This window comes from Bos taurus, chromosome 8, assembly GCF_002263795.3.
Source record: "Bos taurus isolate L1 Dominette 01449 registration number 42190680 breed Hereford chromosome 8, ARS-UCD2.0, whole genome shotgun sequence".
Taxonomy (NCBI): Eukaryota; Metazoa; Chordata; class Mammalia; order Artiodactyla; family Bovidae; genus Bos; species Bos taurus.
Window position 1 is genome coordinate 22,808,159 of NC_037335.1, and position 23,597 is coordinate 22,831,755.

Below are 23,597 nucleotides of genomic sequence, written 5' to 3' on the forward strand. Positions count from 1 at the left end.
AATTAAGGTCCCCACATGCAGTGCTGTGCAGTCAAAAAGAAAGGAAGAAGATGGAAGAGAGAGAGGGAGAGAGGAACCAGAGGAAGAAGAGGCAGTGTCCTGTACAGAGCGTTGAGGGCATTTACCACGTCTGATCTTTTCATTTTCTTTGGGAAAAATTTTATAGGTGAAATGAAAATTGCCCAGAGTTCATTGGCAATGTGAAGCTTTTCTTTGTAAAACACATATGGTCTTGCAAATGAAAGGGCATTTCCTGTCTTTCTTGAAAATTTTGATGTTTTGTTCAGTGTGTGTATTTTGGTATTTTCATTTTTTAATATTGAGTTACAGTGTTATTTACCTTGATGGCTTAGACTTGGTGCCTTTTAACATTTCATACTCAAGACAAGTCCTTTCTTACTTCACCCCAAATACTAACCCAAGAAATAGCTTTGGAAGTACTGTTGCCACCTTCCCTGGTGGCAGAGAAAGTGTAGGGATGTCCCATTTCTTGTCATCCTCTCTGTCACATTTTATAACTGATTTCCTGGTCTCGTAATCATTAAAAAAATCTCTGTCTTAAAATAATATCACCAGAGGTGGTCTGAGACTAACTGAGGATGATGTTAGGGACTGTTTACCTCATTTATACTCTTCACAGAGAAGCTGTTATTTTATAAGACAATTTTTCAAGATGCTAGTCCCAAGCAAAAAGATTCAAGTGCTGTAAGATTTCTTTTCATAATGTTCCCGGACTGCTGTAAGCATGGACTCTTGGGATCTGTTCCTTCACAGTTCTTTGGGCAACCCCCTCTCCTAGACTTTGGATTTGGTGGGTCTCAAAACACAGCATTTTATCCATTTTCCTCCTCTCCACATCTTAAAAAAAAAAAAACAAAAAACAAAAAACCTGTCATTTTGTTCCTTTAGAACAAAAATTTCCTTTAAAAAAATTTCCTAACCACAAATCTGATTTCTTTTTCTCTCAGTATGATTTTGAAGTATAACATAATCTGTAGCTTAAAAAGTAACATCAGAGGTGGTCTAAAACTTACTGAAGTTGAGGAAAGGGACTGCTTGTTATCTCTTTTATTAGCAGAGCAAGTGTGTTTTATTAGACAACTTTCTTAGAATCTGTTTCTATGCAAAGAACTAAAAGTACTGTGGGATTTCTCTCCATAATGTACCAGGTACTGATCAAAAGAGAGGAAACGTGGGCTCCTGGGCTCCTTCAGAGTTGTGCAGGCAGTCCCTCTCCTAGAATTAATACTTGGGCCTCAACATGCAGACTCTTCACAGTGTTAAGAGACTTGCAGGTGAAACTTCTTTTGGTTGGACTGAGGGTGGACTGAAGAGGTTACTATTGGTTATATGCGAAGTACATCATGAGAAATGCTGGGCTGGAGGAAGCACAAGCTAGAATCAAGATTGCGGGGAGAAAAATCAATAACCTCAGATATGCAGATAACACCACTCTTATGGCAGAAAGTGAAGAAGAACTAAAGAGCCTCTTGATGAAAGTGAAAGAGGAGAGTGAAAAAGTTGGCTTAAAGCTCAACATTCAGAAAACTAAGTCGTGGCATCCGTTCCCATCCCTTCGTGTCAAATAGAATGGGAAACAGTGTCTGACTTTATTTTTCTGGGGCTCCAGAATCACTGCAGATGGTGATTGCAGCCATGAAATTAAAAGACACTTGCTTCTTGGAAAGAAATTTTTGACCAACCTAGACAGCATATTAAAAAGCAGAGACATTACTTTACCAACAAAGGTCTGCCTAGTCAAGGCTATGGTTTTTCCAGTAGTCATGTATGGGTGTGAGATTTGGACTATAAAGAAAGCTGAGCACAGAAAAATTGATGCTCTTGAACTGTGGTGTTGGAGAAGACTCTTGAGAGTCCCTTGGACTACAAGGAGATCCAACCAGTCCATCCTAAAGGAGATCAGTCCTGGGTGTTCTTTGGAAGGACTGATGTTGAAACTGAAACTCCAATACTTTGGCCTCCTGATGTGGAGAGCTAACTCATTGGAAAAGACCCTCATACTGGCAAAAATTGAGGGCAGGAGGAGAAGGGGATGACCAGGATGAGATGGTTGGATGGCATCACTGACACAATGGACATGGGTTTGTGTGGACTCTGGGAGTCGGTGATGGACAGGGAGGCCTGCCGTGCTGGGGTTCATGGCGTCACAAAGGATCGGACATGACAGAGCGACTGAACTAAACTGAACTGAATTGGTTATATTGATATGAAAGACTGTTATCATTCATTAAGTTTTACATTCTCAGCCTAATTTGCAAACTTTGTATTATTTGAAGTAAAGAATGTCCTCTGTGGCTGCTAAAAGTCATCTTCATCTTTTAGAAGAGGAACTGAAAGTCTGGAACAGCAACACTCAGGAGCCCCAGATTGTGTGAGAATAGTGCTTCCTGCTGCTCCCAGGCCCTCCTCTTCATCAGCTCTGAGTACTGGCCCTCAGCTGCTCTGAGCACTTGCTGCCTCCTTCCTCCTCTTCCTGACTCGATGTCCTCTTCCCTGCTCCCAGGAGGGCAGTCACCATTCGTGCCTGACTGTTCTGGAATGCACATCATCAAGCACATTGTCACATGTGTGTGCTGTCAGCACACTTTGGTGACAGAATAAAGAAACTGTGAATTACCCCATGTTCAGTATTATACCACTGTTATCTGTAGACCATCAGAAAATGAGAACTATGGTCCAGTAAATCATTGTGGAAGAATTCAAACCTTATCTATTGGACCTTAAAAAGGAAATGTAGAGAGTTGTGGCTAGATTTATTTTGGTGCAATTTAAACTGTCAAAATAGATTATGTAGTCACACCTCTGAGTTCTATTTTACTAAAGAAGAGAGTTAGATTGAGCTTCAGGTTTTTATTTCAAGCTGAGTTGACTCTTATAGATGAATATCTCCTTTTGTATTGAGACTTTACCATGAGTATATTTCATTTCCAGTGTAATAATACAAAAGAAGTATTGAAGCTGTGACATTGTCTGATGCCCAGGATAGAAGGGAAAAGTTTCTTCCATGAAAACAAAATTGAGAAAAGTGCAGAAAATGACAATTCTGGCTTAGCTTCTGGTTCAAGATGACAGAGTACGAGGACATGCACTCATCTCCTGCAAGAGCACTGAATTCTCAAGGAGCTGTTAAAAACCATCCACAGGAGGACTCTGGAGCCCACCCAGAAAAGATACCCCATGTCCAGAGACAAAAAAGAAATTATAATGAGATGGTAGGAGGTACTCAAACATAATAAAAATAAACTCCATACCTGCACATTGGGAAACCAACAAACTGGAAAACAATACAACCAAAAACATTCTCTCACTGTTGTGAAGGATCTAAGACTCATGTCAGGCTTCCAGGTCTGCGAATCCAGCAAAGGGCCTGGGAATCCCTGGGATATCTGACTCTAAAGGCCAGCGATATTTGATTTCAAGTCTTCCACAGGACTGTGTGGCAAAGAGACTCCATTCTCAAAGGGGACAAACAAAATCTTGTGAGCACAAAGACCCAGGGGAACTGAGCAGCAGTGAGCCCACAGGAGACTGAACCAGACCTACCTGCTAAAGGTGGAGTCTCCTGTGGAGGTGGGTCAGCAGGGGCTTGCCGTGGGGGCAAGGGCACTAGCTGCAGCAATCCTGGAAGGTGCCCCGTGGCGTGAGTCCCCTGGGGGTTTCAGAAAATCACACTTCATTCATTAATAATGTTTCTCCCGTCTTTAGTATGAGAAGGGTAACAACTGGTTTCGGAACTCTTTGTTGGGTTTTGGTCTTTCAGTAGCAATGCAGAGGCTCCTGGAGGTGATCTTGCCAGCAAGTATGGACAAGGGACTTTACTGAAAAGAGAACTAGGATCCAACCTGGGACGGCGTAGGATTGGAGGGCAGAAGTCCATTTCACAGTGCCTGCTCTTTCCTTCCTGCCTCTGCATGTGTTTGACTTTCTGCATTGATATGAGATCTGTATTGTTTCCCTATTATTCGTCTTTTTTACATCAAATCATTTTCTACAAATTCATCTTTCTCAAAGAGTTTTATATGAACTCATAGGAGTGCTTTTTAGAGATATGACACCCAGAAATTGGAATTCTTTTCAGTATATGGCAAAGGAAAGTTCTCACACTGAAAGCACTATGAAACCAGCACTGAAGTGGAAGAGAAAATACCTTTAATACACCATGCAGCTAGAAAGCAGCACAGAACAGAGTTCCTGTGTTGGAGGCAGTGAAGTTACTGTGTAAGGGAGTGAATTGCTCAGTAAGGCAGTACTGAGGAGAAGGTGGAAGGCAGAATAATAGGAGTCAGGAGCAGCCAGTCAACAACATATGGCATCAACTTTCCAGCAGGAGGTGACTGCTTCCCTCAGATATGTCTATCAACCATTCTTTAATGAGTGGGTATAAATTACTTATGCCTAGACATCAAGACTAACAATTTTCTATAATTCATAATTTCCTTTCTACCTTTTTTTCTTTTTGGCACCCTCCACAGCTTATAGGATCTTAGTTCCTCAACTAAGGCTCCCTGGAGGGAAAACTCAGAGTCCTAGAAACTGCGCCACCAGAAAGCTTGAAGAATTCCACCTTTTGACAGACATTTGCTAGAAAGTGATAGAACTGTTCCACAGTATAAAATGAACATTACTGTTTTGTGGTAGGTAAATATAGACAAAATAAGGATTTAGATTTTCAAAGTAAAAAACCTCAAGAAGTTTACCTTGATAAGTATTTAATAAATAAAACAAATTACAATTTTAATCAAAGAGAAAGGGGAATATATTTTCTAAATTTTAATACAATGTAAGCATACACATCTTTTATATGAAAATATAAAATATTGAGATAAAATAACACATTAAATAAATAAAATATAAATAAATAACATCAAAGCAGTCATTGCTTATAGACTGATACCCTTGCAGCTGGGTACTTTTATATCTACTTGCTTACTAATACTGTACTTCTATGCATTGGACTAACTAATTCAACAACTTTCATGGCTAAAGCAGAAATCAGAGTCTTCTGAAATGACTACACTTGAGTGTGCAAGGATGCTGTGGCATCTTAGTCAGTGAGTCATGTCAAGGTTAATTCAGGTCTCCATCCATCATTCTTAACCTTTCTTGCAAGTTGGTTGATGAAGACAAAGATCTCATGATTTCCAGTCTGACGATTTCCCAGGCGCAGTCACTATATTCCTTCTCTCTCAGGTAGACGTGGATTCCGTGGAAGTACCTCTTCATGGCCAGTGTGGGGCCCGTCCTTCCCAGCGCAGAGTCTTCCTCTCCCATCACCTGCCCCAGGCAGGCATCCAGGTCATCCAGCTGCTGATGGAGTCCAGTGTGGAGTGGCTCCAGGAGAGTGGTGTCCCAGGCAGCAGAGGAGTGCTCTGTGTTGAAAAGGTTGAAGGTCTGCTGGAGCATCTCATGGAGCACAGAGAAGGCCTGAGCCTCCTGGAGCTGGCTACCCTCCACCATCTCCTGGGGGAAAGCAAAGTCTTTTCTGTCCTGCAGACAGAAGCGAGGGGAGAGTCTCCTCATTTGGCCCAGGAGCCTGAGGTTCTGCCTGCCAACCAGCATGTGGTTCTGAGACAGGTCACAGCCCAGGGATCCTCCCAGGCCGTAGCTGACAAGCACCAGGGCCATCAGTAGAGAGAGCATGACGGCCATGGGGAATATGAGGCTGCTGCTGGGCTGGCTGAGACGGCGTCTGGTGGAACCTTGAGGTAGGTTCTCTGATGCCATGCTTTCTAAGCAAGGCCATTAAATAGGGAACACAGTAATTTTCATTTTCTAATCATTTCTATACACTTTTACTTTCTATTTTGGTTTTCTGTTATGTATTCTGAATATGGTCAAAGAAATTTTCATCAATTTAAACTATTAATTTTACTTTTTCCCAGTAACTTCAGACATGCTTATCCAAATGGGTATTTATCATCAAATGAGAAGGTCTTTGTCTTATGTTAGAATTGAAGTACATTTGTAATTACACACATATTGCTCCCTGTCTCTCATGCATAAATGTGCCTCTCCTCTTGTCCAGGAACACATTTGTAGCCCTCATCTTAGGCTCCATTTTCCCCTCTCACTTTACCTAGGAAGCCAGGCTCCCTCAGCCCTATGGTTTTCGTATTTATTTAGGGATTTACCAGATCACTGTGGCAGTTGAGCTCTTTGAAACAAGATGGGTTTCATTAGAGTTTGATTTAGAGAAGAGGCTGATTATTATCAGTCCATGAGCTTATCCCACGTTTCTCTTCCTTCTAGAACATGTTCTTGCAGGTCCATGTGGTTCTGTTTTAGGGAGCCACAAGCTCAGGGCCATTACAGACATCACCCTTTCTTTCCACCATTTTCTTGCTCGAGACCTGTCATCCTCCACAGACTGGGCCAATACCCCCACCAGAATCCTGGTTCTTCTCAGGGAACACTGGTGAGGAGACTCTAAATCCAGGATAATTGTATTTTCCCAGCAGCACCTCACTCAGAAGGGAGAGATCACATGGAGACACCCCCTCTCCTCTGAGTGACAGAGTCCCTTCCTCACCTGCTGTACTCCCTCCCTGAGGACAGGCTTACCATATCCTGTGGCCTCAAAATCTCCTTCTGTGGAGGGCTTGTTTATTTGTTGGGAAAATAAATTCTCTTCCTGAACCCCATCCTCTCCCCTGGAGTGTTTCTGTGAAGGATCCTAGTTCTCCATGGTGATCTCCTCTTGTCCTGACCCTTTTCCCCAGGTGTCCAAAACATCAGCAGTGCTCAGATGCTGAGAGCAAAAGTGTGTTTGTGTAAGTTGGTGAAGGAATTTCCAACTGCAGTCATTTTGCTTTTAGTAGTTAAATAATATCTACTTTACCAAGTATAGTTTTTATTATTCAACTCTTTTACTTAAACTGTTCAACACTTGTTCTGCTCAGAGTTTCTGAGCTGGAGGAAGGAGATTCAGTGCTGGTGTTGTCTCTTGTTGGAAGCTTATGTCACAGAATCTAGTGAGTTACAGCCGTTTGTTCAGGCAGTTGATTCCACCCGGCATCTCTGTTCCTCTGACTCTGTCTCCTCTGAGAAAGCAAGTCAGTGAGACCCAGCATGCTAGATCAGGAGAAATAGCCTTCTTTCCTTGAGTGTAATTTTTCATTTAAACTTTTTATATTCACTTAGTGACTTATTGGACAAGATTGGTGTCACCGCTCCTTCTCTGGTTGTAATTCATGATGAGGTGAGAACAAGAAAGGAAAGAAAAGAAAGCCCGAGGAGCTGCATCACTTTCAAGAGGTTAGATTTTTTGTTTCTCTTTGCAATTTTGCTAGAAAGTAAAATTCCACAGTTGTTTCGTGGGCAACTAGAAAACAAGGGTAAGTCTCAGTGTCATGAATATGAAAGAAAGGAAGTGGCTTCCCTGACACAGTGATGTATTCTGGATTAGCAAACTTCAGTGCAGCATATCTGGGGCCTAGGCTGTGGCAGAGGGGAAGGATCAGGTCAATATGAACAACAGAAAGGCTGGGACATGGCTGTTTCAGACAGAAGCTCAACAAAGTCCAGGTCCTGAGTCCGTGGACTGCCCTCAGCTTTGTAAGACCAGCCACCTGATTTTTCTTTCCTTTAATCCATATGTGGCCAGTATAAGGGGAGAAGGAAGAAGTCACACACACCAGCTCATCGGAGATGGGTAATCAGAACTCCAGTTGCTAGAACACTAACCCTGTCTCACAGGGTCAAGGAGACCAGCCTTGCTATGCATCTGTGACAAATCCACCTGGGCAATGAGAAGTTGCTTTGAGAAAACTAGAATGAAAGGGAATGAAATGATTCCAATGATTCTGATCTTAATCTGGGTAATAATAATTATGATATTAAAAATGATAACTGAATTTTATTGATTGTAACCCTAATGTCCCTAATATCCCACCTTGTGATATGATCACATTTATGGGATGGGTTTCTTTGGGTTTTTTAAGAATTTTAAATGCATTTATTTGGCTGTGCCAGGTCTTGGTTGCGGCATGCTGGCTTTTCCATATTCCTTGCCTCAGATAGGATCTTTACTTGTGGCATGGGTAGTCTTGGTTGTAGCCTGTAGGATCTAGTTCCCTGACCAGGAACAAAACATCAAAATCCTAGGAGAGTGGACTACTTTCCTAGAATCTCTTCCTCAGCAAAGAACTTCAACTGCTGTTGGATTTCTCACGATTATGTACAAGGCCCTGCTCCAAAGGGAGGAAACTTGGGCTCCTGGACTCTTCACAGTCCTGCGGGCATTCCCTCTCCTAGAATGAACACTTAGGGATTCAACATGCAGACCCTTGCCTGTGTTAAGGAACTTGCACTCAAAGCTTCTCTTGGTTGGACTGAGGGTGGAGTAAAGAGGTTACTATTGGTTATACTGATATGAAAGACTGCTATCATTCACTAAGTTCCACATTCTCAGCCTAATTCTCAAACTTTGAATTGTTTGAATTAAAGGATGTCCTCTGTGACTGCTACTATAGTTGTCTTGATGTTTTAGAAGATGAAATGAACATCTGGTGTCGGCTACACTCAGGAGCCCCTGATTCTGTGAGAGTAGCTTCCTGCTGCTCCCAGTCCCTCCTCTTCATCAGCTCTGAGTACTGGCCCTCAGCTGCTCTGAGCACGTGCTGCCTCCTTCCTCCTCGTCCTGCCTCCAAAGTCTTCTCCCCTGCTCCCAGGAGAGCAGTTATGATCCCCTCCTGACACTCCTGGAATCCACATCGTCAAGCACATTGTCACATTTGTGTATGTGGTCAGCACACTTTAATGAGAGAATGAAGAGAATGCTACAAATTAACCCATGTTCGTTAATATGCCACTATTATCTCTAGACCACCAGAAAATAGGAGCTATAGTCCTGTAAATAACTGAAGAATTCAAACCTTATGTATTAGACCCTTAAAAAGGAAATGCAGAGAGATGTGGCAATTTAAAAATTGATGCAGTTTAAAAACTGTCACAATAGACTATGGAGTCACACCTCTAAATTCTCTTTTAGACTAAAGAAGAGAGATTGAGCCTCAGGTTTTTCTTTCAAGCTGAGTTGACTCATATAGATAAATATCTCCTTTTGGATTGAGACTTTTCAAGAGTATATGTCATTTCCAGTGTAATAACACAAAAGAAGCATTGAAGCTGTGACATTCTCTGATGCCCAGAATAGAAGGGAAAAGTTTTTCAGTGAAGACAAAATTGAGAAAAGTGCAGAAAGTGACAATTCTGACGTATTTAAAGATCTTATTTGTGGGAAGGGGCTGGGAACAGCTTGATAAAGGCTGGCACAGCCCAACACCTGCAGCATCACCAAGCTTACCAGATGCCAACCCCTTCCCTGATGACACGGAGGGTGATGTTCTCCAGCCCTGGAGAATGGTGATCATCACCATTGCCACCCTCTGAGAGACCAGGAATCCCCCCAAATCAGCACTTCAGTGAAATTCAGTCCCATGGCTCCAGCTCAACAAGATGCTCAAATCTGCCTTTCCTGCACCCCAGCGACTGGGAGACCACTACAGAACTCCCTGTAACAGAGCAACTGGCCTTGCTCTCCCAGCAGACCTGTCCAGGTCCAGAGCCTCGAACTCCAGCGCCACATACACGGGGAGAACTGGGGAGACCCTGTAGGCAGGAGCCTCCAGCTAAGTTGGTGCTTCTGGGGCCCGGGAAGCATGTGGGGTCCCAGGAGCAGTGAGGAACCTTCGTTTTGGGGCCAGACTGCCCAGGGGAGCTTTGCAGGGGTTTCGCTCAGAACTTGATTTGTGCACCTGCCCCTGCTTCCATCCTGCCCTTCCTGGGAAAAGATTTTAGCCAGAGCGGTTTACACTGGTGCCCGTTTATGCTGCAACTGATGGCTGGAAATCTGAGCATGTTGTGGTATGTTTTCAGATTCCGGGTTGTTTCTGGGGGAAAAGACTAATTTGGGGAAAGGGGAAAGGCATCTACATTCTGGACAGTAATCTAGATATTGGGACCATCCACTGGGAAGACTTGAGGACAAGACTGAGACTTACAGGAGCCCCTGGGGAAAGGGAAAATGATTTTACTTAATATAAATGGTTAATTTCTCCTGCAACGTTCAAGTAGTTGGAAATATTTCAAAATGTACAAAGAAGTCTAAAACTCACACCAAGTCTAAATATTCCTTATGCCAAAGCAAAACTTTAAGTACCTGGCTTCATTGGAAGCAAAACATCTGTAAAGTTTTCAAAATTGCTTCTTTTTCATCTCAGTTCAATTGAGGGAAAGCCATATTTGAGAAACAATGACCCAGTAGCTACCTTAAATAATTAATATCAATTTTCAAAGTCTTTTTTTCTTCTCATTTCCTTTATCTAAGGATCTTACGTTAAGCTTTCAAAATTATACATAGTTTTGCATTGCATAGTTTTATTAACATTTTTAGAAGGTCATTTCATATAGATAAGTTACTTTAAAATTCATAATCAAGATGTTTTTTATTTCAGCATAATGTAGATTTTCACATAATATACCATTTCCTACCTAATAAGTATCTTATATGCCAAATGCACTGATTACATGTTGATTTGATGGCCACTAAATATCTCGGTGTGCTTGGTACAGTCATGTCATTATTTTATTTGCTAGTAAAATTTCAAAATGTGTAGATATGCTTTGTACAATCCTAGAACAGATTTACATTCTAATTTGCAGAGGTAGAATTTTTGCATTAAAAATTGAGTTGAGACAGTCACAGATATGGCCTAATCATCTTTAGGGTAGACATGAAATAATGGTGAAAGCTTAATACACACCTGTCACAGTAACAACTCTCACATGTTTAATGTGGCCCTGATGCTTTATATAATCTACTCATTTAAGATAATTTTGTAAGTTGTTATATTAACATCATATAGAGTACAGAACATGAGATGGTATATTGAATGGAGTACAGTATTCTCATTATCCCTATTTTGATTTTAATTGGAGAATAATTGCTTCACAATGTTGTGCTGGTTTCTGCTGTACAACAAGGTAAACCAGCTATAAGTACACATATATCCACTCCCATATCCTTATTTTAAAGCTGAGAAAACTGTAGCATAGGACAGAAAAATCGACTGGACTAAATGATTCAGGAACTTGTGGGAAATCTAAAGAGATGCCCAGATAACAAATATACTGGTCACCTGAGAAGACAAGAGTAACCCACAAAAAATAAAAACAAAAAAATGTAGCAAGATTGTCGTTTTCAAACAGTTTAACTGGTAAAACTCTTCTAAGCTTATCATTATTATTATTATCATTGTTACATTTACACTTTTATTGACAACTCTGAGGACCAGTAGTATCCTACCGTTGTGCAGGATGCTGGGTGGGAATAGGAAATGGAGACTTGCTCCTGCTTTGGGGAGTCAATTCCTCCCCATTTAAAGGACTCTCAGTTAGAAGGTCCTGATGGAGGATGTGTGTGGCGGAGGTGTGTTTAAAATGAAAAGAAAGACTTTGATCTTGAAAAGTAAAGATTATAGGAAATTCTTAAAATAATAAAAGTTGAAATATGCTGAATGAAATACATAAATTGGTGGGATCTTTGTTGATCAAATTTTATAAATGATCCCACTTGTTACTGGGGGGAACTGGATATACCTCAATAACAATATTTTCTGTGCAGCAGATTGATGTGTTGATTTTTAAAATCTTTCTTATAAAAGCATACTCTTTGAAGACAGACAGCATACATATTTCCAGCAATTAACCCTCTGTTCAAATCTCAGCCACAAGTATGTCCATGGTGGTAAATAAAAGATATGGTGGGTGTGCATGAGATAGTTCAGCATATTTCAACTGGTCAAATATCAAAGTTTTGGCGAAGCTTCTGATTCAAGATGGCAGAGTAGAAGGACATGCACTTATCTCCTCACGCAAGAGCAACGAAATCTCAACTAGCTGTTGAACAGCCATCCAGAGGAGGACTCTGGAGCCCGCCAAAAAAGGATGTCCCATGTCCAGACACAAAGAAGAAACTACAACGAGATACTGAGGCACTCAAGCATGATAAAAATAAATGCCATACATGCCAGATGGGAAAGCAACTAACTGGAAAACAATAATACCAGAAAAGTTCTCCCACTGGTGTGAAGGTTCTGAGCCTCATGTCATGCTTGCAAGCCTGCAAAGGGACTGGGAATCCCCAGGCAATCTGACTCTGAAGACCAGTGGGATTTGATTACAGGACTTCCACAGGGCGGTGGGAGAGACTCTTCTTGCAGGGGACAAACAAAATCTTGCATGCACCAAGACCCAGGGGAAGGGAGCAGTGACCCCACAGGAGACTGAACCAGACCCACCTCCTAAAGTTGGAGTCTCCTAGGGAAGTGTGGGTCAGCAGTGGCTTGCCCTGGGGACAAGGGTACTAGCAGCAGCAATCCTGGAAGGTGGCCCCTGGTGTGAGTCTCCTTGGAGGTTGCCGAAAATCAAGCACCTCATTCATTAATCATGTTTCTCACTTCTTTAGTATGAGAAGAGGTAAAACTGGCTTCTGAACCATTTCTTGGGTTTTGTTCTTTCAGTAGTAAAACAGAGGCTCCAGGAGGTGACATTGCCAGCAAGTATGGACAAGGGATTTTATGGAAAGGAGAACTAGGATCCAACCTGGGACAGCCCAGAACTGGAGAGCAGAACCACACACTTCACAGCCCGTGCTCTTTCCTTCCTGCCTCTGCTTGTGTTTGATTATCTGTACTGATATGCAATCTCTATTCTTTCCCTAGTATCGTATTTATGTTAGATCAAGCATTTTCTACCAATTCATCTTACTCAAAGAGTTTTTATGAATTCATAGGAATGCTTTTAGAAGTATGAAATCCAGAAATTGGAATGCTCTTCAGCATACAGCAAAGGAAAGTTGTCACACTGAGAGCACTGTGAAACTAGCACCCAAGTGGAAAACAAAATTCCTTTGTCAGGGGCCAGCACCTTTCCATGCTGCCCTCCAGTCTCTGTCTCAGGGCAGCTGTCCTGTCTCCTCCCTGAGGGCAGCCACTCCATGATTCTCACAGTCCTGATGATTTCTGCCAGGAGCACTTGATGCCTCTTGTGTGATATAGATTCATTGACTCCAAACAGTAATTGTATGAAAACCACTCTTATTGTCCCCATATTAAAAATGAGGAAACTGACCTGTTGTGTTTGTGAAATTCTTCAGGGTCATACTGTTGGTAAATAGCAGAGTTGGGATTCAGAGGTTTTGGAATTTCTAGTACTCTCCTTTCACTTGGACTCTCTTCCTGTGGCTTCTACTCTGACTACACCATGCAGCTAGAAGAAATCAGCACAGAACAGAGTTCCTGTGTTGGAGGCAGTGAAGGTAATGTGGAAGGGACTGAATTGCTCAGTAAGGCAGTGCTGAGGAGAAGGTGGGAGACAGAGTAATAGGAGTCAGGAGCAGCCAGTCAACACTGTATGTCATCAGCTTTCCTGCAGGACGTGACTGCTTCCCTCAGATATGTATATCAACCATTCTTTAATGAGTGGGTATAAATTAGTTAAGCCTATGACATCAAAACTAACCATTTTCTACAGTTTCATAATTTCCTTTCTACCTTTTTTCTTTTTGGCACCCTCCACAGCTTATAGGTTCTTAGTTCCTCAACCAAGGCTCCCTGGAGGAAAAACTCAGAGTCCTAACAACTGCACCCACAGATGTTTCTCAGAATTCCACTTTTGAAAGACACTTGTTAGAAAGTGATAGAACTGTTTCAAAGTATAAAGTGAACAAATACTATTTTGTCATAGGTATTTGTAGACAAAATAAGGATTTAGGTTTTCAAAGTAAAAACTCAAGAAATTTATCTTGATAACTATTTAATAAATAAAATATAAAACTCCTAGAGGAGAACATAGGCAAAACACTCTCCGACATACATCACAGCAGGATCCTCTATGACCCACCTCCCAGAATATTGGAAATAAAAGCAAAAATAAACAAATGGGACCTAATTAAACTTAAAAGCTTCTGCACAACAAAGGAAACTATTAGCAAGGTGAAAAGGCAGCCTTCAGAATGGGAGAAAATAATAGCAAATGAAGCAACGGACAAACAACTAATCTCAAAAATATACAAGCAACTCCTACAGCTCAACTCCAGAAAAATAAATTACCCAATCAAAAAATGGGCCAAAGAACTAAATAGACATTTCTCCAAAGAAGACATACAGATGGCTAACAAACACATGAAAAGATGCTCAACATCACTCATTATCAGAGAAATGCAAATCAAAACCACTATGAGGTACCATTTCACGCCAGTCAGAATGGCTGCGATCCATAAGTCTACAAGCAATAAATGCTGGAGAGGGTGTGGAGAAAAGGGAACCCTCTTACACTGTTGGTGGGAATGCAAACTAGTACAGCCACTATGGAGAACAGTGTGGAGATTCCTTTAAAAACTGGAAATAGAACTGCCTTATGATCCAGCAATCCCATTGCTGGGCATACACACTGAGGAAACCAGAAGGGAAAGAGACACGTGTACCCCAATGTTCATCACAGCACTGTTTATAATAGCCAGGACATGGAAGCAACCTAGATGCCCATCAGCAGATGAATGGATAAGAAAACTGTGGTACATATACACAATGGAGTATTACTCAGCCATTAAAAAGAATACATTTGAATCAGTTCTAATGAGATGGGTGAAACTGGAACCTATTATACAGAGTGAAGTAAGCCAGAAAGAAAAACACCAATACAGTATACTAACGCATATATATGGAATTTAGAAAGATGGTAACAATAACCCTGTGTACGAGACAGCAAAAGAGACACCGATGTATAGATCAGTCTTTTGGACTCTGTGGGAGAGGGAGAGGGTGGGGAGATTTGGGAGAATAGCATTGAAACATGTATAATATCATGTATGTAATGAGTCGCCAGTCCAGGTTCGATGCACGGTACTGGATGCTTGGGGCTGGTGCACTGGGACGACCCAGAGGAAGGGTAGGGGAGGGAGGAGAGAGAAGGGTTCAGGATGGGGAACGCGGGTATACCTGTGGCGGATTCATTTCGATATTTGGCAAAACTAATACAATATTGTAAAGTTTAAAAATAAAATAAAATTTAAAAAAAAGAAAAGAAAAGAAATACAAATAAAACAGTCCAATTAAAAGACAGACTGAATAAAAGCAAAACTTCATATGCTTCTTACAAGCAATGTACTTAATATTTATATATGAAGTCAAAAAGGAGTTTGGCAGTAACAGGATGGAATAGAATATATCTAGAAAATAAGACCCTAGAATACAACCTGGCATAGTTATACTAATTTCAGAAGAAAAAAAATAAATAAAATTTAAAAAAATAAAAACTCAAGAAATTTATCTTGATAACTATTTAATAAACCACATAACAATTATAATTAAATAGGAAAATATATTTTCTAAATTTTAATACAATATAAACATACATATCTTAATATGAAAATATAAATACAATGAGATAAAATATTCCATTAACTAAATAAATAAAGAATAAATAAATAACATCAGGGCAGTCATTGCTTATGGACTGATACCCCTGCACATGATTACTTTTACATCTACTTGCTTATTACTACCGACATGTATCGGCTGAGTTAATTCAACAAATTTGGGGGCTAAAGCAGAATTCAGAGTCTTCTGAAATGACCCCAGGTGAGTAAACAAGGATGATGTGGCATCTTAGTCAGTGAGAGTCATGTCAAGGTGAGTTCAGGTCTCCGTCCTTCATTCTTAACCTTTCTTGCAAGTTGGTTGATGAAGACAAGGCTCTCATGATTTCCAGTCTGACGATTTCCCAGGCGCAGTCGCTGTATTCCTTCTCTTTCAGGTAGACATGGATGCCCTGGAAGTACCTCTTCACGGCCAGTGTGGGGCCCATCCTTCCCAGCGCAGAGTCTTCCTCTCCCGTCACCGGGCCCAGGCAGGTATCCAGGTCGTCCAGCTGCTGATGGAGTCCAGTGCGGAGCTGCTCCAGGAGGGTGGTGTCCCAGGCAGCAGAGGAGCGCTCTGTGTGGAAGAGGTTGAAGGTCTGCTGGAGCATCTCGTGGAGCACAGAGAAGGCCTGGGCCTCCTGGAGCTGGCCACCCTCCACCATCTCCTGGGGGAAAGCGAAGTCTTTTCTGTCCTGCAGACAGAAGCGAGGGGAGAGTCTCCTCATTTGGCCCAGGAGCCTGAGGTTCTTTCTTCCAACCAGCATGTGGTTCTGAGACAGGTCACAGCCCAGCGATCCTCCCAGGCCATAGCTGACCAGCACCAGGGCCATCAGTAGAGAGAGCATGAAGGCCATGGGGAAGATGAGGCTGTTGCTGGCCTGACTGAGCAGTGTCTGCTGGAACCTTGAGATAGGTTCTCTGATGCTACTCTTTCTAAGCAAGGCCATTAAATAGGGAAGATGGTAATTTTCATTTTCTAATTGTTTTAATACACTTTCACTTCCTTTTTTGATTTTCATTTGTGTATTCATAATATGATCAAAGAAAATGTCATAAGTTTAAAGTAGTAAATTTACGTATTTCCCAATAACTTCAAATGTACCCATCCAATTGGATATTTGTCACTCAAATGAGAATGTTTTTATTATTCAAGACTTTTACTTAAACTGTTCAACACTTTTCTGCTCAGAGTTTCAGAGCTGGAGGAAGGAGATTCAGTGATGAAGTCTCTCACTAGAAGCTTATGTCACAGAGTCTAGAGAGTTTCAGTCATTCATTCAGGCCGTTGATTCCACTGGGTATGTCTGTTCCTCTATCTCTTTCTCCCTCTGAGAACGAAGGACAGTGAGAACCAGGCTACTGGTTCAGGGAGAAATAGCCTTCTTTCCTTTACTTGAGTATAATTTTTCACTTAGTTTCTACATTCTTTTAGTGACTTGTTGACCAGGCTTTGTCTTGCTGCTCCTGCTCTAGTTCTAATTCACCTTGAAGTAAGAATAATAAAGCGAAGTGAAGAAAGGCGGAGGGGCTGTATCTCTATCATATGTAAGACTTTAGTTTTTTTTGTTGTTGTTGTTTCCCTTTGCCACTTTCCTAGAAAGTAAAACTCCACAGTTGTTTTGTGGGCAAAAAGAAAACTAATCTAAGTCTGAATGTCTGAATATGAATGAAGGGAAGTGGTTTTCCCTGACACAACGATGTCTTCTGAGTTAGCAAACTTCAGTGCAGCACAGCTGGGGATGAGGCTGTGGCAGAGGGGAAGCATGAGGCCAGTGTGAACAACAGAAAGGCTGGGCCATGGCTGCTCTGACAGAAGCTCACGAAGGTCAAGTCCAGGGTCAAGTGACTGTCCTTTGCTTTGCAAGATCAGCTACCTCATTTTTCTTTCAATTAATGCATGAGGATTAGTTTCAGGACAGAAGGAAGAAGTCAAGCCCATCACCTAACAAGAGATGGACAACTAGAATGCCAGTTGCTGGAATACTAACCTTCGCTGGCAGTGTCTTGGAGACCAGCCTTGCTGAGCATCTGTCTAGGTAGTAAATCCACTCAGGCAATGAGAAGATGCTTTGAAAAAAACTAGAATGAAATAGAATTAAATGATTCCAAAACATCCTGAACTTAATCTGGATAATAGTAATTATGATATTAAAAACAATCGCTGAATTTTATTGCCTGCTACTAATGGAGTGTTCAAGCTGGTTTTAGAAAAGGCAGAGGAACCAGAGATCAAATTGCCAACATCCACTGGATCGTCAAAAAAGCAAGAGAGTTCCTGAAAAACATCTATTTCTGCTTTATTGACTATGCCAAAGCATTTGACTGTGTGGATCACAATAAACTGTAGAAAATTCTGAAAGAGATGGGTATACCAGACCACCTGACCTGCCTCTTGAGAAACCTATATGCAGGTCAAGAAGCAACAGTTAGAATTGGATATGGAACAACAGACTGGTTCCAAATAGGAAAAGGAGTACGTCAAGTCTGTATATTGTCACCCTGCTTGTTTAACTTCTATGCAGAGTACATTATGAGAAACGCTGGGCTGGAAGAAGCACAAGCTGGAATCAAGATTGCCAGGAGAAATATCAATAACCTCAGGTATGCAGATGACACCACCCTTATGGCAGAAAGTGAAGAGGAACTCAAAAGCCTCTTGATGAAAGTGAAAGAGGAGAGTGAAAAAGTTGGCTTAAAACTCAACATTCAGAAAACAAAGATCATGGCATCTGGTCCCATCACTTCATGTGAAATAGATGGGGAAATAGTGGAAACAGTGTCAGACTTTATTTTTCTGGGCTCCAAAATCACGACAGATGGTGATTGCAGCCATGAAATTAAAAGACGCTTACTCCTTGGAAGGAAAGTTATGACCAACCTAGATAGCATATTGGAAAGCAGAGACATTACTTTGCCAACAAAGGTCCATGTAGTCAAGGCTATGGTTTTTCCAGTGGTCATGTATGGATGTGAGAGTTGGACTGTGAAGAAAGCTGAGTGCCAAAGAATTGATGCTTTTGAGCTGTGGTGTTGGAGAAGACTCTTGAGAGTCCCTTGGACTGCAAGGAGATGCAACAAGTCCATTCTGAAGGAGATGAGCCCTGGGTGTTGTTTGGAAGGAATGATGCTAAAGCTGAAACTCCAGTACTTTGGCCACCTCATGCGAAGAGCTGACTCATTGGAAAAGACTCTGATGCTGGGAGGGATTGGGGGCAGGAGGAGAAGGGGATGACAGAGTATGAGATGGCTGGATGGCATCACTGAGTTGATGGACATGGGTTTGGGTGAACTCTGGGAGTTGGTGATGGACAGGGAGGCCTGGCGTGCTGCGATTCATGGGGTTGAAAGGAGTCGGACACAACTAAGCGACTGAACTGAACTGAAGTGAATGGTCTAGTCATTTTCAAGCTCTTTATAATTTTAACTGAATCGTTTCATTAACTCTTAGGGTCCCACTTACTTATACTCCTGGAGAAAAATATAAATCTAGACAAATGAACTATTCCAATCATAGCAAAATTCAAGAGCAAACCTTGGGGGCTTTGATTTGTCTGAATGATCCAATTAAAAAATAAAAGGAAGGATTCAAATGAACATGACATTAAGGAACCAGTGAAATAAGTGATAGGGGGAGAATGAGATGACAAAGACCCCTTAATCCATTTCAGATGCCAAAGGGTCACGACCTATTGTTTTGTAGGGCCACAGTGTATGGTCTGCAGTCCGCAAAATTGAGATCTAATTATAAATAGTCAAAATCACTATTAAGTAGTTGGAAGGGAGTAGATTGTTCTGCCAGCTAAAAGAAAAGCAGGAGTTTGCTCATTGTCTAGTGGTTAGGATCCAGCACTTTCACTGCTGTGACCTGATTTCAATCCCTGGTTGGGAAGTCCGATCACACAAGCCTCGCTGAAGTCTAAGCTTTTATGAGTGGTTTCTTCCATGAAATATAGTAAAATGATTTTATTAACCCTATGAAAGGTAAGCTCTAGTTTCTATGTATTTTAATCTTTTGCCCTTCTTGTGAGCTTAAGAACAAACAAAAAGCATCTAACAGTTTCTTGCCACATGAGTTCTGATGTTTCTCCTTCAGGATGACAATGAAAACATCTTTCTGCATCAGGTTCTGCAGAATGAAGTCTCTACCCACTGCAGTCCCTGACCTCCAACACGCACTGATAGGAGTTCAGGGTTGAGATCAGGAACAAGGCCCTCTGTGCTCTGGGAAAACTGACACAACAGGCCTTCTGATAGTTAAATAATTTCTAGAGAAAATTGACTAACCCAATTTTACAACTTCTTATGGGTAGAAAAGCTCTAAAATCTTTCAGAGAGACATCTGTTCCTCCTGATTCTCAGCCACTTTCTCCCAAGGTGTGAGATTATCTGCACGTCACCCCTTCACCACAGTCGCATGCATACTGACCTCCTCTACGTCCGTGGAGCAGTTCCTCAGAGCTGGGGGGAGGCTGTCCTCTGGCCTGTAGTCCTCAGCAAGTCCTCCCAATAAAAAGAACTCTCGGGAGTCATGTTTTGGGGGTTTTTTTTTTGGTTGACAAGGACCCCTTCCAAGAGACCTCCTCAGGTAACCTGCTGTTCTCATTCTAAAGGAAGACACCTGCGTTACTCACCTCCAATCCAGCTGGGTCATCCTGGTGTCTACTGATGGAGTTCAGTGAAGAACAGCTACTCTGTTTCCCAACTTCTGGTCAAGATGTGGGTGTTGAGGAGGCCTGTGTGCGACCAAGATGGAAGCGCATGTGTGCTTCCTGGACAGAAGCAGTGAACATTTTTCTCCTTGGCAGGGAGAAATGGGCTTGAATTGTGAAGTAAGTCTCAAGGCCTTGTATAGTTATCTTTTTAAAAAATTTCTAGCTCAACCTATTAAACATCATTAAGTAATACTATAGAACTGACATGAAAAGGTTATTTAGAAAATAATTTGTTAATGAAACGATATTTTTAGCAGTAATATCAGAATGTTTTTTACTTTTTTAGGACCCTTATCCTCAGGAAGGTTTCCAAACCTCTCAATGTACTTTACATGTTTCCTGAGGGGCCTCCATGGTGGCTCAGTGGTGAGGATCCCACCTCTGGGATAGGACCACATGCAGTCCTAGAGGATGCGCACACTGCAGAACAGCTGAGCCGTGTGCCGCAACTATTGCCCTGTGCTCTAGACCCCAGGACCCCCATTACCAAAGCCAAGTGCACCGGAGCCTGTGCTCCCCAACAAGAGGAGCTACCACAGTGAGAAGCCTGTGCACCACAAGCGGAGAGGACCCACCTTTGCCACAACTAGAGGAAACTCCAGGCAGCAATGAAGACACAGCACAGTGAAAAATGAATAAATAAATAAAATTATTTCAAAAGTCCCTCTGACTTTACATATAGCTACTGAGTGCTGTATGTCCCAACTGGAAAGAAGAGAAAGATGACTGATCCATCAATGTCCTGAAGATTGCCTACATTAAATACATGAATTTCCACAAAGATCTTTGTTACTTTGAGAAATTGTATTCTTCCAGTGTGCATGTTACTAACATATGTCCTACAAGGAAAGCTCTGTCCCACTGTTGCTAAATGTATTAAAATCCCTGCCTGTGCCCCTTCTATTCAATCTTGTTTGTCTTTTTTGTCTCTCAGAGATACAAAGACACCATGATGGAATTTAAGAACTTCCCTGGATTGCATTGTCCCCAGGCACCTCTTGCCCTGCTGTGTGATAACTTGCTGGGTCCTAAGGAAGAAACAAGTCTGCAGCTGTGATGGGAGTGGCCCTCGTGCCTTCCAGGACTCTGCAGGCTGCTGTGGTGTGAATGTCAGCCGTGCTGGGGACACAGCTGGTGGCCAGGCATTCGTACTCTGTCTCTGTGCTCTCAGCATCCACTTCAGTCTTCTCAGTCTCTGAAAAGGAATGTTGTGGAGAAGCACTTGCCTCGGTGTAGTTCATCTGTGTTGTTCTGTGTCCCGAGGACCCGCTGCTGCTCCACAAACACTTTAAACATCTCTGTTCTCCTTCCAAGTTCTCAAGCTGCTGCTGACTTTCAACTCCAAGTTTCCAGTGCTTTGGGCTTTTCTCAAATGAGATTCCTGAACCAGGTGAGTTCCTCCTGGTGCAACCAGCGCATGGAATAGCCTAGGTAGACGCTCAGAGGAACCCCTGGTGTCTCCACCATTGTTCACTGTGGGGCGGGGTTCCCTCTATTTACTGTGTTTCTCTGGGAGGCTGGACAGTCTGGACCTGCAGTGCTTGGCAGGCAGAGCAGGTGAAGTCTTAGGAGAGTGTCTGACAGATCTAAAACTTTCACTCAAGTTCTGCTTTTAGTTGGTGGTTTGCAGTCATATGGGGAAATTGACAACCAGAAACCGTAATGGAGAAGGACACAGCTGTATAAATGGAGAGGACACTTTCATGCATAGTGAATGAGGAGAGAAATGGGGATTTCTACACTGGGAGGAAGTGAATGACTGTGATATTTGAGTGTAAGGATAAGATATTCACCTCACCTCTCGCCAACTGAATACCATGTCTTCAAGCATACCTACAATTTTTTCCAAGGAAGAAAATTCCACCACAAACAAGAGGCAGAAAATCCTTCACAAGAATTCATCAAATCCTGAAGCATGGATTTTTTTTTTTTTTTTTTTTGATCGTTGTTGTTAGGTTACTTTTTTTGAAAAAAATCAGAATTACAAAAAGCGTTGGAGTGGTTGTGTTCCCTTCAAGGTCCTCAGAGCAACAAACAACATAGCTAGAGCTAGAGTATTTTTACTTCTAATGTGTAAATCCTAAAGACGGCTCAAGGAATCGTAAAATGCATTTTTTAATCAAGCTGCCATTTGGCTTGGTGTTTCTGTTTTAACGAAAAAACAAAGTAAGTCTTTTACAGTAAGAATTTAATAAAGGAAGAAAAATCATAAACTGACTAAATACAAAAATACACATTTTCCCATAAGTATACATACATAATATTTTATCAACAAAATAATTTAAATATTTATAAATAGTTAAATAAATATTAAAATAAATAAATAAATGTCCAGGTAGTTAAATATGTAGATAGATCAGCTTCAGCATCCGTGAGGAACCAGTGCCTATAGAGTTGAACATGATGTTGCTTAATATTCCTGAAAACATTTGACATATTGATTCAGTTCAGTGCATGATGACAGCAGAAATGAGAGTCTTCCACATGGCAGTGCAGGAGGAAGTGTTGGTCTGTTGGTCCATGAGAATCATTTCCGTGTTGAACCAGGTGTGTGTCAGTCCTTTCTCCTGAATCTCTCCTGCAAGTTTGTTGAGGAAGAGAAGGCTCTCATGACTTCTGCTCTGACAACCTCCCAGGCACAAGGGCTGTGTCTCTTCTCTTGCAGATAGAGAGTGAGTCTGTGGAAATATTTCCTCACAGCCAGGCTGGAGTCCTCCTTGAGCAGGGGAGCCCCTCGCAGCCCCTCCTCCTGCCTCAGACAGAATTGCAGGTCAGTGAGCTGCTGATCCAGTGCAGTGCGGAGCTTGTCCAGGAGGCTCTCGTCCCACGTGATGGCCGAGCCCTCTGTGCTGAAGAGCTGGAAGGCGTGCTGGGTCACCTCGTGGAGCACAGAGATGGCTTGAGCCTTCTGCAACTGGCTGCCACCCAGCGCCTCCTGGGGGAATGCGAAGTCATTTCTGTCCTGCAGGCAGGAGGAAGGGGAGACCCTCCTCAGTTGTTGCAGGAGCATCAGGACCCTCCTGTTGGCCAGGCTGTGGGTGTGAGGCAGGTGGCAGCCCAGAGAGCAGATGGCGTTGCAGCTGAGCAGCAGCAGGGCCAGGAGGAAGGACCAGGCTGGGGCCATCGGGGACCTTGCAGATGCTTGTGGCCTGGGGAGGTGGGTGACTCTGAACCTGCTCTCTAGATTCTCTGAAGACCTTCCTTCAGGCCTGTGTCTTAAATAGAAGCCAATGGTTTCCATTTTCTGAAAGTTCCCTCTTATTTTCTACTTTTGTTTTTGCTTTTCAATTTGCACTCTCCAGCGGATTAGGGCAGCATTTCTCAATCATTTTTTTTTTCAAGTTGCCCTTCTTTCTTCTGCCCACAGAGCCTTTTTAGATATTTTTTTCTTAATTGCTCTGCACTGTGAAATTTTGATAACACAGATATACTGTGTATGTATT

At 42.1% G+C, this 23,597-nt stretch overlaps 3 protein-coding genes across 3 annotated transcripts; all 3 read right to left on the reverse strand.

Annotated features, from left to right (window-relative positions):
* Positions 1 to 5,056: 5,056 nt before the first annotated feature.
* On the reverse strand, positions 5,057 to 5,687 carry IFN-TAU (interferon-tau-like). The gene is given in 1 exon segment (NM_001245936.2): positions 5,057 to 5,687. A coding segment is annotated over 1 exon segment (582 nt). The 5' UTR covers positions 5,671 to 5,687; the 3' UTR covers positions 5,057 to 5,088.
* A 9,878-nt stretch (positions 5,688 to 15,565) lies between these two features.
* Positions 15,566 to 16,296, reverse strand: LOC781948 (interferon omega-1). Its single transcript, XM_059889367.1, has one exon. The coding sequence runs from the start codon at positions 16,294 to 16,296 to the stop codon at positions 15,709 to 15,711; it is 588 nt and encodes a 195-aa protein (XP_059745350.1). The 3' UTR covers positions 15,566 to 15,708.
* Positions 16,297 to 22,515: 6,219 nt separating this feature from the next.
* Positions 22,516 to 23,366, reverse strand: LOC100335490 (interferon alpha-G). The gene has a single exon (XM_003586366.6). The coding sequence runs from the start codon at positions 23,276 to 23,278 to the stop codon at positions 22,709 to 22,711; it is 570 nt and encodes a 189-aa protein (XP_003586414.4). The 5' UTR covers positions 23,279 to 23,366; the 3' UTR covers positions 22,516 to 22,708.
* Between the last annotated feature and the right edge of the window lie 231 nt (positions 23,367 to 23,597).

Bases quoted from the DNA above. Each gene is read 5' to 3' on its own strand.
- LOC781948 (XM_059889367.1), bottom strand. From the start codon at position 16,296: ATGGCCTTCATGCTCTCTCTACTGATGGCCCTGGTGCTGGTCAGCTAT.
- LOC100335490 (XM_003586366.6), bottom strand. From the start codon at position 23,278: ATGGCCCCAGCCTGGTCCTTCCTCCTGGCCCTGCTGCTGCTCAGCTGC.